This window comes from Pipra filicauda, unplaced genomic scaffold, assembly GCF_003945595.2.
Source record: "Pipra filicauda isolate LSUMZ 115617 unplaced genomic scaffold, ASM394559v2 scaffold151_size3305965_pilon, whole genome shotgun sequence".
Classification (NCBI taxonomy): Eukaryota; Metazoa; Chordata; class Aves; order Passeriformes; family Pipridae; genus Pipra; species Pipra filicauda.
Window position 1 is genome coordinate 2,054,675 of NW_024104007.1, and position 16,757 is coordinate 2,071,431.

Below are 16,757 nucleotides of genomic sequence, written 5' to 3' on the forward strand. Positions count from 1 at the left end.
GCACTTGGCTTCACATGTTTAAGCCATGCCTAAATCCTCCTCTTGTTTCTCCCACAACCTCTGTGGGTCAACCTGGACCCAGAAACTGGAACCTCCATCACTACCTGCCGCCTCTGCAGTCACCCTGGCTTGCCAGCACTTCTCAGAGAGCTGTGAAACCTCTGTCCATCATTTTAAGTCTGAAACTCTGATATCCCCACTTCAAATAACATCCTCCCTGCACCAACATCTGCTACATGAATTCCCATGTTTGTCGTGTCTTCTCCCTCTCTTCCTTACATATCCATGGAACTTCTTCCTCTCTTCACATCCACATTCCTTCTGCTCAGCACCTGCCTTGACTTCCTGCTATGTCCTTCACCAGGGCATTATTTCAACTGTTCTTCACAGGGCAACTCATGCATGAAGCAGCTTGGCTGTGACACAAAGCCATGACTGCCACTGGCATAAGTGCTATCCAAAATCTGGGGTAAAATGAGAGCATTAGGGAGCCATGTCTCAATCAGGGTGGGGAGGAAGGGATTAGGCGACTCCAGAGCCAGTCCCTGGCACTGTCTCTGATTCCCACAAAAGAGGTACAAGTCACTTGGGGTGGGGCCATGTTTAACATCACCTTCAGCTATTGCAGACAAGAATATAAGTGAAACGTCACAGGCTAATTGGGTCACATGGAAATACCTTAAAAATCTTTCTGCATTTCCCTTCCCCCAGTACCTGTCTGTGTCTGCAGATCTGTTCCACATATACTTTATGTGAGTGAATGCATACAAATACACAGATATAACTACACCACGAGTGTCGAGCTTCTCCATGGTACTAACATCTAAAATGAATAACAGTAAAAAAATTCTTGTTTGATAAACTTACTGTATTGCTACTTTAGATACTATTTTACTAGGAAGCAACCAGCTATCTCAGCAGCTATATATAATTTGTAAGCTGTCGCTGTCCTGATCCACCTTTGTGGATCAGGAGCTATACACAACATACCTGCTTCCAAGTATGGGAAACAAACAGAACATAGTACACATTATCAGAAAAGAAAAGTTCCATTTGTTTGAACTCTTTTGGTTGTTTTCAGTCAAAACTGAAGGGGACCAATGCTGAAATAGTCAATCAGAGAGCTTTTCAATTTCTCTGTGTACACATCCGTACCAGTTGTATCAATTCAGACATAACATTTTATCTCAAGAGACTCTGGAGTGCCATAGAGCTGAAGTAACCAGACAAACTCAGCTAAGCTATCAAAGAGTGAGGAAGAAATCCACTTTTCAAGATTGAAATATCAACGCATCAAACCACACAGAAAAGTAAGTGTCCTGACTTTAAGAAAAAACTCAGGATTGCAGTGTACATGTTTTGCTTGTTTGTATGATGTTCTCATTGCACACCGTGGCACTGCCTCCCTGGATACAGACTGGTGGGGCCACACCTCAAATCCTGTGTCCGTTTTTTGGACCCCTCACTACAAAAAAGACATTGAGATGCTGGAGCGTGTCCACAGAAGGACAATGGAGCTGGGGAAGGGTCTGGAGCACAAGTCCTATAAGGAGTAGCTGAGGGAGCTGGGAGGGGGGGCTCAGTCTGGAGAAAAAGAGGCTCAGGGGTGATCTTATCACTCTCTACAACTCCCTGAAAGCGAGGTGGGGGTCAGTCTCTTCTCCCAGGTAACAAGTGACAGGACAAGAGGGAATGGCCTCAAGGCGTGTCATGGGAGGTTTAGATTGGATATTAGGTAAGATTTCTTCATGGAAAGCATTGGAACAGGCTGCCCAGCCAAGTGGTGGGTCACCATCCCTGGACATATCTAACAGATTTGCAGATGTGGCACTTGGGGACATTGTTTAGTGGTGGACTTGGCAGTGCTGGGTAAACGGTTGGACCTGATGGTCTAAGAAGTCTTTTCCTACCTAAACGATTCTATGATGATTGCTTTGTTCTTTAAATGTTTTCCAATAGTACCCAGGATTATTTCCATAATTTTTCCAGGAACTGAGGTTAGTCTAACAGGTCTGTAGTTTTCTGCTTCTTCCTTCACACACTTCTAAATTGGAATATCACTGGCTAGTTTCCAGGCAGTATGAACCTCTCCAGACTCCTAAAATCTCTGGAAAATTTTGTTAGGGTTTCCAGTTAGAGTAGATGTGCAAGTCCCATGTAAGACCTGGCAACAGATGGCCAGCTGTCAACCTGCCTGTAGGTTTAACTTGAAGATTAGATCTGGCCCTACCTTCAGTTTAAAAATGTGGTGCCCAAGATCAGCAGTCACAAGGCACTTGTGATGTAAGTGCCCTTACTCTTAAAGAAGAATAAACTTAGTAAAGTCATTTAGTAATAACCTTATCACTAATTCAGCCTGAATCCATTCTCCTTTCCCTTTTTTATTTCATTTATTTTCTCATACTGGATCATCCTTGGATTTCAGTTTTCTGATCTGCCTTCCTTACGATGGCACAACTAACTATAATAACATGGAAAGAAGTTGTATTGATTAACAATTAAAAGAGAAACTGTAAATATCATAAAATAAAGACTGATTATGACGGCTCTGAAAACCAGTTTGAACTCTCTTTTGAACAGATCAACTGAAAAATACAACGTGGCTAGCACTTTGGATAAAGTTCAGAACTATCACAGACATAAATAAGAACTATACACAATAGTCTTGATTTTGATGTGACAGTAATTGTCTCTTCTTTTAAAACAGCTTCAGCTGAAGCCCATATGGAAACAAAACTTCAATGACTGGCAAACTTTGCTTGAAATAATAAACCATAAATAAATACCTCGTGTGCAGAAACTGGGGGATTAGATCCCAGACCACCTTTCTCAGCTGCTGCAGATTCCAGGACTTGACTCTTCTGGCCCACCTTATTTTGAACCTCTCCCACGTCTTCTCTATATGACTCATTCTTGTCATCACTAGGTTTCTCCTTTTGGTGTAAGAAAAATAAAAGAAACAAGTAATCAAAAAGCGCTAATCAAACTCGCTGTGTAATAATTACAGTGCTTGAGATGACAAAGTTATGAAGCCCATAATTATAGGTAGATGAGGAAAACCACAATTACATCTCATAATTTACTGTGGGCAAGGTTATGGCAAAGGAAAGCACTTAGAAGAAGCAGTGCTGTAATTCTGCTATAAATTTTTAGAAAACTTGCAGATTGCAAGTGTTCGTACTCTGACCTACACTGTTCCTGTTATTCTAAGCAGGGACCTGTGTACTCCTGGGCTCAGTCTTGAATGTATTTCTTAAAAGGTTTAGCTTTTTTCTGAGGCTCCTTGCACTTGTGCTGTAGACAGAGAGTCTGTGGTTAGACACCCAGGCAATTACCAGGCAGAATAGTCCTGTGGGCAACTTGGGGATTTGCTGGATGCAGCTTTCAGCATCTCATACAGTTGCTAAAACTGAAGTTCTGAGAAGAGTCTGGCTCTGCAACACCCCTTCAGGGAGGGGATGACAGCAATGAGACCCCTGTCAGCCTTTTCATCTCCAATGGGAACTTGGCCTCTTCCCATTCATTATGGCTCCAGCTCCTAAGCACTGCTCTAGTATCAAAATTCCCCTTGTACTGGGGTGCACCAAACAGGACACAGCATGTCAAGTACAGCCTCACACATGCAAAGTAAATATGTAAATAACAAATCTACATAACTGAAAGAGACTCAGGCGTAAGTATAGAACAGTATTCAAATGAAATGGTCAAAAGACTTCACAATACATTCAGGTGACTTGGAATGCAATATCTCTTGGAATGCAATATCCCTTGGAATGCAGTATCCTCAGCAAACCATTAAAAAAAATTCCCTATATCCTAATTTTAAATGTACAGGAAAGGATTAAGTGAATTAACACATACTAAGTATACAACACATCAGATAAAATTAGCTCACTGTAACTTGAGATTTTTATTACTTATTTATTAGTGGTATCATCCCCACTGCAACTAAACTGTATACATGTACCCTCAAATTCCATCACTCTTGTATAATCTCATGTCCAGTTACCTCTGCTGGATGAGTTTCCTTTCTTGTTTCACCTTCAGAACGAACATCATCCTGATGTCTTTCCAGTTCTGCTTCACCACTCAGAACTGCACTGTCCAGAACATCCTCTTGGACCCTGTTCCGTTTGTCCATACCTGGGCTCTCCTTATCAGCCTCCCCCTGATTTGCAAAATACAAGATGCTTACAATCAGTAAAAGTCAGTACAAAATTTAAGTTTGCTAAGAAACTTCCCACTCCACAATCTGTCTACTCTACCTTCAGTTTAGCTTAATGAATAAAGGAAAAGGCTGGGGTAACTCAAATCCAGAGTATCTTGGAAACTCCTGCTCAGATCAGTTTAACATATCAGGACCTTAACCACTCAAACAGTTACAAGGCAAAACAAACAGGAGTAAGTGCTCACATGATTTTTAATATTGTTATAGAAGTTTCTGCTTAGACACATTTGATAACTATTGATCTTGCACCTTCTCCAGAAATCCCAGTACGGATATAGTTTCCACTCTGATATTTTGATGGTCATCTCTCCCACGTACTGTTATTATTCAATGGTCAGGTCAATGAAGGAGTACTCCAAATCATTCCCTCAGCTTTGCACACATGAAGTCATTTACAGTATGAATGTCCCAAGGTCCCCTAAAGATCAGCAGTTCCAGGTTAGTGACCTCTGACTACCTACAGTGAAAAAACCTGCTGAATCCCCATCCCTGGAAGTGTTCAAGACAAGGTTGGATGGGGCTTTGAGCAACCTGCTCTAGTGGAAAGTGTCCCTGCCCATGGCAGGGGGGTGGGAATGAGATCTTTAAGGTCCCTTCCAACCCAAACCATTGTGTGATGCTATGATTTTATGAAATCACAAGTATGTGGCAGGTTTTGCATCACGGAAAAAGTGGGTCCAAGCCCTGGGGTCTTTTAGAGACAATCACATTGATCTCTTGCACACTTCACGTGAGCAAGGCTGAGGGGGTGATCTGGAGATTATAATTTATCATTCCTTTCATCAGATAAGCAAAATATGTCTCTGTAAGACTAGAAATTTTAAGGAATTGCATATACATTTCTAATGAACACACAGTCACACATACAGTTATATACACTGACATGTATTAGAATGTATTTGTCAGGTACCTGAACAGCCTGCCCCAATATGTCCTTGCTGAGATTGATATCCTTTAATGGGCTGTCTGACAATAGACTGCTTTCCTCCAAAACTGGATCATTCTGCTTCTCTTTCTCTGACACATTTCCATTTACATCTTGACCCTAAGAGAAATGATAGAAAAGAAAATATGCTTGTGTGACCATAAATGTTGTGACATTAAATCTCTGAATGGTAAAAATTATTACCATTGAAAATGAACAGGACAAATACTGTGTTGCAGTTTTAAACAAGTCTTACTGGTTTAAGAGAAGCTCTCAAAGCTCTTTGGCAGAGGTTTATCTGCAGTTTTCTCACCTATACACCCTTGCCCCTGTGTTCTGACCAAGGATACCTGCTCTAATTCCTGGCAAGAGGAAGTTACATGTATATCATATTTAAATGGAGAACTGCCATTTTGAATACACGTTACTGGCTTGTTATGACAAGTTAAGGGAGTTCTTCTCCACATCTTTGAATTATACACATGTATTTACAGAAGGCTTAATTTCCATGAAATTAAGGATGTGATATACAGAACATATTTGCGAGGCAGGTGCCTCTTTATACTGTCAGCAAATAAACTCACATCACACATTTCCAAAGGCTCCTTCAGCACCACTTCTGTGGGGGTCTCTTCTGCAACCACACCATTGTCAGAAGTGATCTGTATCTCTCTCTTCAACATTGTATCTGCCTTATCTTCCATTTGCACTTCATTACCAAACTCATCTTTTAACTCAAGGGCTTCACTGAAAATATTTTCCTTCTTTTGCTTGACATTTTCAAGTCTTTCTTCCAGACTCCTGTGTTCGCTCTGAAGTGTTTCAATCTCATCCTTAATAAACTTCTGTCCTGCTGAAGAGGTGTTTTGTTTAACAGTTTCTGCTAAAACCAAAATCTTCTTTAAAGTGTCTTCATATCGACTAAGAGGTCCTTGTTGTTCCTTTAGACACAAAAAAAACATTTCATTTGAGAAGTGTTTTCACTCAATATACTTAATGCTACGATCTAAAGTCAATCTCTAAAATCATAAATATTTGCTGTCAACAACAAACTGTGTTGAAAAGTACATGCAGACCTATTTGCTGCAGAAAGTCAAATACTAAACCAGTAATTTTGTCAGCCATTTCTACGTACAGAGATCACCTGGAGCTATAAGCAATACAACGATAAAATAATCCGATAGCACACTGTGTGGTACATGATGATCCTTCCAAGTTCTTAACAGATAATCCCCCCCACATCTCTCCTATTCCATTTTACTTGTTAGAGGCACAGTAAATTCTGGAGGAAGCAGAATTGCAGTGACTCATATCTGAGCTATGGTTTCAGCTTCCAGTAGCTCCCTATGCACACAGCTACAGGACTGTTATCCATTCTGCCAAAGAGCAAAAGGATGTCTACTTATGCATGAAGGACACCTCTTAAAACTGAACTTGGCTCACTGACATTTTCCTAAGCTTTCCACACTGGCTAATTTAAAGACACTTACTAACAACAAATTTAATGATCTCTTTCCTCATTATGCCCAGAGAGGAAAAATAAAATCCCAACCAAACAAACTGAAGAAGCCTGTGTGCTTGAGCTGGGACAATTCTACCTTCAGTTCAGCCAACAGTAAAGGTCCCCTCAGTTCATTCAGAGTGGTTTTAGGCCTACAGTTATCTTGATAAAAGGAACACCATATATACTTTTTCTTTTAGAAAGGTTTCTTAGTTTCTCAGTGTCACACCATTAGCAGTCCTCTTTTATAAATGGGATGGTCTCTAGGGCATGGATCCTTTCTCCATGATGCAGAACCTGCAACATACCTGTGACTCCAACTGGTTTTGCTCAGCTGATGGTTGTTCCATTGCTGGACCTTCAACACCAGAAAGCTTCTCAGAGACAGTTTTTAGCTCAGTGCTCAGGCCTGTTACCATATCCTGAAACTGCTGGTGCTCATGAACACGACTTTCTAATGTCTGCACGATGGTCTAGAAACCAAGGAGATTCTAGGACTAGTCAACCATTATCTTAAACAAACATAATTCATCCACAGACTGTCACAGCTTTTTCAGGACCTCACTAGCACAACAAACTTGCTTGCTTTCCATAAAATAACCACAGCTAACCACATAAACATCTTTCTCTCTTCCCAGCACATCAGGGAGTCCATCACAAACAAAATTTTTATTAGTAGCAGGAAGTAGAAGGGTTGGCATTCCATAAGAATGTACTTCTAAAAAGGATGTTTTCTATTCAAAATGGATGATACAGGCAAAATGCAACACAGGTTGCAAGTGCAACCACATTGGGTGAAACCAGTAAAAACAAGATGCTGGAAAAGCATCTTTGAGATATCTTCCAAATTCATTCTTCCCAAAGGAAGGAAACCTACCATGGCTTGGAGAATATAAGAACAAATGCTTCATATTCTAACTATCCAAATCTGTTTACACAGGTACAAAACGTTCTTCACACTTACTTCGGTCTCATTTGTATAAACATTTATCCCTCTGCAGAGCACAAGGCAGTGAGTATGTGCTCCTGGTGCTCTTCTCCTCATAGTAAGAAAGAGAGAGAGGAATTCCCTGTCCTTTTTCAGAGGAACTTCCTCCACTCCCAGCTTTACCCGTAAACTTCCCATCTGAATGACACTACAGGTAATCAGTGAGAATTGCCAGCAATAGGAATACCAAGAATCTCGTAAGGAAAGAGACTGAGGGTCCAACCTGGAGTTGGCTGAGCAGATTTTCATGTTGGTGCTTTAATTCTGACCATTCCACCTCTGTGAAGCAGGGATTCCCAGTGTGGCCCTGTAGATGATCGTTCTGGTTTTTCAATTCACTAAATTGGGAAGTTAAGCCTTCTACTTTCTGCAGGAGGTCAGCATAGTTTGCCAGCTGAGCTTGCTTCTCCTGCAAACCAGGCTGAAGGGCAAATCCCGTCTCCTGTTGCTGTTTCTCCAGTTCTGTTAGAGCCCGTTTCAGATCTTCTTTGATTTGCTCATATTGCTCCCTGTTGCACTGAAGTTGCTCTCGAGGGCTAAGAAAAAAAATACTGTGTTTAATAGTATAAAACAACCAAATTTATTGATTACCTAGAAAATGTCAAATTGTGAACAAGTCGACCATCAGAATGAACTTGAGTGTACTGAACACTTTTGTTCAGGTTTTAAATAACTAATCAGACTGGAATTTTCAAGGTGATGAAAAGCACTGAAGTTATTGCAGATGAACTGGACTTAAGTGCAAGACAAATGACTAAGCCTCTTAACATATAAGCCCACAGTTTCAAGCATCTGAGATGTGATGCTCATGCTCTGTATTTTTCTGCTTTTCATTGAAGCAGAAGTTCTGTTTAAGAACTACAATATGGTTATGAATCTGTTTTCTTTGACTTCTTATGATAGTCTCCTGAAAGGGAATGTTCTGTAGAAGATACATATCACATTGGTTGGGATGGGGGAGTGTTCTTGAGATACAGACAACAAAACCAGCATATGCAATATGGGTTATGTTAGTACAATCCAGTGATTACTTTCCTGACCTTTAGACAGGATTTTGATTTGTGTGCTTTATAAGCATGAATGCTGATCTGCTGCAGGTCAACAGGTTGCATTTGTCCACAGCAAATATGCAATGAGACATAAGTAACATTTGTATGTTCACATTTAGTGATGAAGCCCAGATATTTTCCAGATGGAACTTAAATGCCAACATTTGAAAATATGATCCCACACAAACAAACCCAAATAAATGAATTCTGGTTATAATTCTGTAAAGTACAGCAGGATAAGTGAGGACAAAAGCAAAGCTTAAGTGTTTTGATTTTGCCCCTCAAGATTCATATTTTTTAGCAAATGACAAATGAAGCACAGCCACGCATACATTAAGTACTCTTGCACCACATTTCCTGTTCCAGCTTCTCCCTGCTGTTGTTACCATGGTGCATCTGTTATGCACAAGCGTGATCCTGCAGGTCCTGAGCATCTTTTCAGACCTGCTGAGCACCTCCTCTCCTGTCTTCACCACACTGTGAAGAGGATGCTCTGCATTCTGCTGTGTTGGATCCAACACAGCCAACGCTCCCTCTTCCTGAGCGCTACTTGGACTGTTTTTACTGAGTGCTCAGTAGTAACAGAAGGCAACAGAATATTCTCTGGCTATTTACGGCTACACCAGAAAATATCTCTGGCTATTCCCCACCTGACTATTCAGTCCAAACTGTGACCTGCCCCTCCACAATATTGCAGAAATACAAGTATTTTTGTAGGTACCTCGTTCTGCTCCCGAAGAACAGAAATTCAATGGAACTGGTGCAGGAGGAAGAGAAAAAAGTCAATATAGGAGTAAATGATCTGTACTGCCTCTTGGCAAAGTCCACATTACCTGCTATATTCAGTGGCCACCTGACAAATGCTTTCCCACTTTTTCTGGAGCTCAGAAATGGTCTGCTGAACCTCTGTCTGCTTATTTTCCTCATTATTCAATAAAGTTTCTCCTACAGCTACCATATTCTGTATTTTGGCCTCTCCTTCTTCTCTGAGAGCTGTGATTTCCTGTATTAAAGAGATACAGAAGCAGTACATGTACAATTATTTTTTGGTTAAAAAATAAAAAGTATTACCATTGTTCTTTCATACTTTGCACACTGCTGTTCAAGACAACAGAATTCTTCTTCCAATATATTACATAACTGATACATAAACAGATGATCTAATCTTGAAAGTCTGGAATAATGAAGCTGATTTATTAATTATTCTCTACATAACAAGAGACTGTAGTCACAAATAAAAAAACTGATCCAAATCCTATGTCACAATACTATTCATTTCCACAGAATGAAACTTGTAAATCCCAGCATTCTCATCCTATGTAGTCAGAGGAAGGAGACACTAAAGAGGACACTGGGGCCTGAGAGACCCATCCAGGCAGTGGAACAGCCCAGCACAATAGCCATGCAAGACACCTGAGAAGCCACACACTTTGCAGAGGCTCTCCAGATGCCCCAGCTACGTTACTGACCTTCCTCTCCACTCCTGGAACAGGTTATGATGGGAAGGCACATGGCCACCAGCACCTCATGAGTTCAGTGCTGCTTCACCCAGAGATGCAGCAATCAATCTCATCTTAGGTGGGAAATAACCTATGCAAAACCCAAACAAAAAATACCAAACATCCCCCGCCCCTCCTCAAATAAGCCATGAAACTACAGGCCATGAGCAGTGACGGTGTCTTTCAGGAGGTATTGACTCATCAAGCATTCCCCTGGTATTAGCTTGAGCTGTGAGGTGAAAAAGGAATACATTTTAGACAATACCTTTATATGATTAATCCTTTCCTCTGATGGCAACTCATTTTCCTGGGAACTCAGTTTATCAACAGCCTCTTCAAGCTTTTTGATCCAGCAAGAAACATCCTGGGCAAGCTCTTCAAAATTTTGTTCCTCCACTGGAAGTCTCTCAGTATTCCCTGCCATTCCACTTACATGTGTTACCAATGTGTGGTACCTACTAATAAGATTACTGGCTTCTGAAATGGTTTCATATTCTGTCAGCCCAGCCTCCCTCAAGGAATTTGCTAGCTGAGCCATGGAGTCAAATGGTTTTCTGAAAAATAAAATAAAAATTAATAAACATCTACTTGTTGTAACAACATGGAACAATCTTGTTTAGAAGACAGTTCCTAGACAGAGACAAAAAAAAACAATACCTCTGCATTAATAGTGCTTTATAGAAGTTTTCAAGTTTAGTCTCATCTTTATGGATATCTTTTAGTTCTTCCTCCTGAGCAGTGAGCCATTCTTCCAAGGTTGAGATGCTTTCTTCAAGGCTAAAGTGTGTATCAATACAGAGTCAGGTCAAAATGAGAGGCATTACATGGCTAAAACCTGCTGACAACAGTGTTTTGCTGAACGAGTAACATAAATATCACGTGTCAGATCGAGCAACACTTAGAGCACAAGCTTTATTTTAAGTATCTCAGTTCATGTCACTGACACTATCCATAGTTTCCATACAGGTTTGCTATGAAATGAAAAAAAAACCACATGAAGCACATAACAAAACACTCATTATCCTTTAAATAAATACCATTTTTTTATAAAAGCAGGGTTGTTTGCCATTCACTATGGTTGTTTAATAATGAATCATTTTATACCACTTGTGATTAAAATGTCAGAAACTACAGTAGCTTCCTACCTACTGAGCTGCTGGAGAGAAGCACCAAGTTCCTTTTCCCGTTTCTGACATTTGGAGATCAATCTTTGTAGTTCTGCTTCTTGATCTCTCACATGGCTGTTAAGGTGGTTAATGCTTGCTTTGGGCAAGTAAGGCTTCACTTTATTCAGTAAAGTTTTAACCTCTTGGATATCTCTATCTTTGCCTTCAGATGTTAGGAAGTGCTGAAAAAAACCCACAAGGTGTGTTTGCTGTAGTATAATAGATATTTATGTTACAAGAGTTTTTCAGCTCCTGTTATTTTCACCAATATTTTTTTTCCATGAAAAGGAATATATGTTAATTCACAGTTTGCTGACAATGCCATTTGCAAATGGAAAAGTTGCTGTTTGTAAAATAAGGAGAAAGTGAAGTAGATGACTTGTTTTTTCTTCTCTACAGCACAAACATACACAGAAGAAACAGGCATGCAGTATTCAAATCTAGCACTGACATCACTACGTCTCCTTCTGCTGCTTAACTGTGATTGCTTCTTGCAGATGTTGTGGCTTTTCCATCTGTTTTCTCTTGATTCTGTCTGACTCAGAGAGAAAATCTGGCTACAATAAAATGAATGCAAATTTTTTACATTCGAGTCCATTGGGAGGGACAGAATTTCATGTTACTCTGTACATATTTGTCTTTCTGCATCTTTGCACACTGAAGGACTTGGTCAAGGTTCATTGACTTTTGACTAGCTACTGTTCTGTCTCCCACTTGCCCAACTATGTCAGAACTTGAACACCAATACTTCATCTGAACCAAGCTTTATTTTCATTCCACTTATTGCCCTAATGCTTTAAGTTACATGAAATGTTCTTTCAGCCTCAAGTTACAAAGCCACTCCCAAGTTCACTCCCAAGAATAGTCTCCTGTGTAAAGAGTAAAACTTCAAGAACAATCAGCTTTAGCAATTAGAACATTTAATACTTTACCTTTAGCCTCTGTAGTCTTTCTTCCAGTATTGGTTTTGTTTCTGAGGGGTCAAAGCAGTCCTTCAAAGACAGCTGAGTGCTGCTGAACCAGTCATTAAAATTCTTACACTGACCTGAAAAAAAGATACATTCCAATTTTCTTCATTAATTGTATCCTGTAAAAGAAAATCCTATTTAACATGAAGATTTCAGACAGTTTACAACTGTATTTATCAGTGCTACTGTCAAAGGTTGCTTTTCACTACAGAGCGTGTGACTGAGAATCCTGCAGCTCATATTTTTCTTACCCAACATTAATTGACAATAAACCTACCTGTTCACTTGGAAGGGACAGTCTGTTACACACAGCAGTTTGGGTAAACAAGACCCGGAATAGCCTACTGGCAACTTTTCTCATTTCCACACAAATTAATATCACTTTAAAAATACGTAAAGATAGGAGACTACCTTTGGGCAGAAAACCCCAACTGCACAATTCTGTGTCTGCTTAAGACAAAAAGCAATAACACTATTCATTCTTATAACTAAGTTTAAGTAAAAAATGACTGGAAAAAATGAAAACATTGGATTTCTGTATTTTTTAAATTAAATACTCTGACATTTGTTCCTGAATTATGCTTTACACTTCTTTTATCTATTTTTTGAAATGTGAAAATAAGAAACAAAATACTTTGATCCAGACTGAGTGATTTGTTGGGATAAAAAGCCATTTTTCTGCAAATCTTTATCTTATTCAGAAGCTGAAGCAGTTTGAGCTATTGAAGCAGTTTCAGACACCAAACCAATTAACTGCATAACCTTTAAGTCATTATGGTGGTCAGTGCAAATCTATAAAGGCACACAAACGTGAAATGTGTTTGCTTACGGTTCAAAACATCGATAAAGTGATCTTGAAGCACATGTTTCTTGTTATTAAATAAGTCAGTGACACATCTAAGCTGCTTATTTAATTCATCCACATCAGGACAATCCGTCTCTTCTTGGAGTAAAGCCACATGGTGTTCTTGTTGCAGAATTTTCTGATGTATCTCCTAAAGTTAAAAAAATAGGACAATTTTTAAAAAGAAAATTTTGAAATGCGAGCAGAAGTTCACTGTACAGAGATGCTTCAGTACAAGCCAGAGTTTTGCAAAAGGGTTTAGCCCTGCCAATGTGTCCAAATAATTTCTTAAATTACACTGGCATTAATGAAGCAATCAGTTGGTAGATATAAGCACTAAACTCTCCTTGAGCAGTGTCCACTACCCTGCATGCATACATAATCACACATTCACTCATGCATAGTTTGGCATCACACAGAATACATATGTGAACAGTGATATAGTGTGTTCCAGAGCATATAATACCCAGAAGTGACAATGCCTTAGCTGCCATAGGCATTATTCCATCCCTAAATGCCTTATCCTGTATGTCAAGTCCCTGTGAGCTGAAAGATAACTTAGAGTGAGCTAGGAGAATTAATTAAAAGCTCTTTCTTCCAATGTCTGTGATCTCACTGCCCCCAAACACTAGTGGTCTGACATCCAGGGTGTACATATCCACTCACTGCTCCACAGGAGGTTTAAATCTTGCCAGCCTAAACCTCCAAGCAGGGAGCTTGAGTTTGAGCAAATATCTGGCTGAAGTTGTTTACTGGGAGGTCCCCTTGCAGGCAGGCTCAGGTGCACAAAGACATCCTCTGTATATTACCCAGTCTCAGAAAATATACAGTCCAGTATCCCTACTACTGCTTGAACATATCCTGGGTGGCATATGTTGTTGTGCCTAGGATTAACCATTTCCAATAGCTGCCAGTGAAAACAGGCTTTTCTTTCATGTTTCTGGCATCTTAAGGGAATATTCAAGCAAGGCTCTTCACTTGAGCTATTCTAGCAGTTTACAACTCACACAGGACAAGCACTTATGAACACTTGGCCAAGAGAGAAATAATGAACAAATTAATTAAATATACATAATCTTGGCACGCTACCTCTAATTTAGTAAAGATCTCTAAGGTGTCTGAAGGAGATAAAGCTTTTAAAAGTGATTCAGTCATTCCAATCTGTGTCTTGGCCAGATCAAGGTCTCCTTTCAGTTCTGCTGTGTTCACGGTGAGTTCACTGGTCCCTCGCTTCGTTGACAAGAGCTCTTTTATTAGCTCCATTTTTTGCACAACAGATGATCTGATGACCTTAAAATTGGAAACAAACATACATAAATTATACTGGATTAAATTCCTAGAATATTACAAAAATCCATGATAGACATAAAAAGAAATTAAATTATCCAAAGTCCAGACATTTCAATCACAGTTTGTTCCAATTTGTTTCTGCTCCCACTCCACAGACTGAAAAATAATAGTATTTAAGCCCTGCTTTTCTGAGGACAAATAATCTCAGTCTGTCTTTATTAGCATATGTACTGGTGCTGCTTTATTAACAAATTTATTTGTTGGTCTACTCCAGTGTCTACTCTGAGCTGGATTAAGGCCTTATATTCTCTTCAGCTGCCATGAAAAAGAAGGTGGCAGCTTTCTCTGTAGCACACCTCCCTGCAGTGATTCCATCAGGGCAAATTCCCCACAGTGACCCAAAAAACGGGCAAGGGTAACAGAGAGGTGGGGAGCTGTGGCTGGAGACTATTCACTGAGGAGCAACAGGTCCTTAACCTCATCCTTAAGGCTCTCACTGTTTTGCACGAGGCAGGAACTCAGTGGGATCACGGCCACATGCTGAAACACCACCTCAGGGACTCAGGGCATCTGGTGTTCCCAAGGAGCACAGTGTGCACAGCACAAGGTTGCTGAGTCCTTTCCTAAGCTCCTTAGATCACTTTACCCAGTGAAACTCCTCTGAGTTCACTGCCTGCTGAGGATAAACACAGAAATAGCCCAACGGGGTCAAGCTCAAGGTGTATCTGAGAGATACTGCAAGCAGACGCTTAGGGAACTGCTACAGGATCAAGGCAGGGCTACCATGGTCTTGAACAGTGGAGGAGGATTTATTCTTTGCTGTGTAAAGTTAACACAAAGGATGATGAGGTCCATTGGGCCTTGTTGCTGGCCAGTAGCTCAAAGCCAGATATCACTGATATTGGCCTGTTTCAGCAGGCCTGCAAAACGACTGGGTCAGGCCTAAGGCCCAACAAGGCACAGAAGTGACAGAGGTCTTTGTGTGTAAAATGACAGGTTTGGTTCTAACAGCTTGAGACAGACAACAAATGAAATGTCACTGCTCATAGCCAACAAAATGCCTCCAAAACTCTTTGGGTAGATTTAAATCAAGCCAAGGAATTAGTGTGGCAAAGACAATACTGAAGCAGGGTTGCAGGAATGAGTAATGACATGCCAGCTGTAAAAGCTTCTTCATACCTGCAGCTCCAGTGGAGGCTCATTACTATTCAGAAGTTCTTCTATCTCAGCCACCGTGCTGTCAAATTTCTGGAGTTTCTGCTCTTGGACTCGTAAGCATGCCTAAAGGTGGAAAAAACACATTGGTAACTATGGCTTCCCTCCCCAAAAACTACATTTCCATGTTTCTGTTAGAAAAATTACATTAAAATATTCTGATTCTGCATTTTGGCACGCAGAGCTGTCACAACTCATCCATTTCCTGATTTTCATTTTAGGAACACAAACATTCTTTTGTATTAGAGTCAGAAAAATTCTATATTTCTCAGGCAAAACAGTTGTTAATGCAAATCTAGCATAAATTTAACAATTCCATTATTTTGCTTCAAGTAAATTTGCAGGAAAATAATCTTAATTTTGCATTCATTTCTTGTTGCTTCTGTTAAAGGGATATTCTCAGATGCTACAAAGTCAAGAACTGGCATCCCAATGATGGTATGGATCACACTTTGGTATGGATGGGATAAAATATAACACACGCTGTAAGCACTTTTTAAATATAAGTCCTCTGTATATTAAAAGACATTTGAATGGATTCTGGAACAAGTCAGTAATATGAAGGTAAAATGCCAGCTTCAACTTATGAATAGGATAATCACATTATCTCATAACCCCAGATCAATATTCCAAACTCCCTCAGGCCAAAGCATTCCTTTACAGCCTCTGTACAAGCAACCATCAAAACGTGATGCACTCCTTAAAAGAGTTTGCATTGGCATGCAGGCCACAGGAGAAAGCAGCACTTTTCTCACACTGTTTATACTGAAATTATCTTTAAATACACAGTCAAATAATTAATTACTCTTCTTCTGTGACAGGCTTCTTGAAAACACATGCACCAGTGCTCTGCTGGGCGGTCACAAAGGACCCTGGGTTTCAACCCTATGTAACATGATACACATTGTAACAGTTGGGGGGCTTTTTTGTAATTAACAGATGTTTCAGGATCAACAACAACAACAAAATAATAATTAAGTGATAAACGAACCTGATGCCCTCTGCACTTGAAATCATTTTACAAAAATACCAACGCACTGGGTTTATTTTCTCTCATACTTTGCTTTTATAGTAGCTCATGGGA

At 40.0% G+C, this 16,757-nt stretch overlaps 1 protein-coding gene across 1 annotated transcript in view; it reads right to left on the bottom strand.

Moving 5' to 3' along the window:
• The window catches only part of SYNE2 (spectrin repeat containing nuclear envelope protein 2), a 149,463-nt gene that overhangs the window by 104,908 nt on the left and 27,798 nt on the right, over positions 1–16,757 (bottom strand). Inside the window, exons 28-41 of the mRNA XM_027716626.2 lie at positions 15,638–15,739; positions 14,258–14,458; positions 13,154–13,319; positions 12,289–12,401; positions 11,336–11,538; positions 10,848–10,967; positions 10,456–10,744; positions 9,525–9,694; positions 7,866–8,178; positions 6,963–7,127; positions 5,738–6,094; positions 5,139–5,273; positions 4,010–4,168; positions 2,787–2,933 (exon numbers count right to left, since the gene is read on the bottom strand). Coding sequence (XP_027572427.2) covers positions 2,787–2,933; positions 4,010–4,168; positions 5,139–5,273; positions 5,738–6,094; positions 6,963–7,127; positions 7,866–8,178; positions 9,525–9,694; positions 10,456–10,744; positions 10,848–10,967; positions 11,336–11,538; positions 12,289–12,401; positions 13,154–13,319; positions 14,258–14,458; positions 15,638–15,739 — 2,640 coding nt within the window. The remainder of the gene's footprint in view (positions 1–2,786; positions 2,934–4,009; positions 4,169–5,138; positions 5,274–5,737; positions 6,095–6,962; positions 7,128–7,865; positions 8,179–9,524; positions 9,695–10,455; positions 10,745–10,847; positions 10,968–11,335; positions 11,539–12,288; positions 12,402–13,153; positions 13,320–14,257; positions 14,459–15,637; positions 15,740–16,757) is intronic.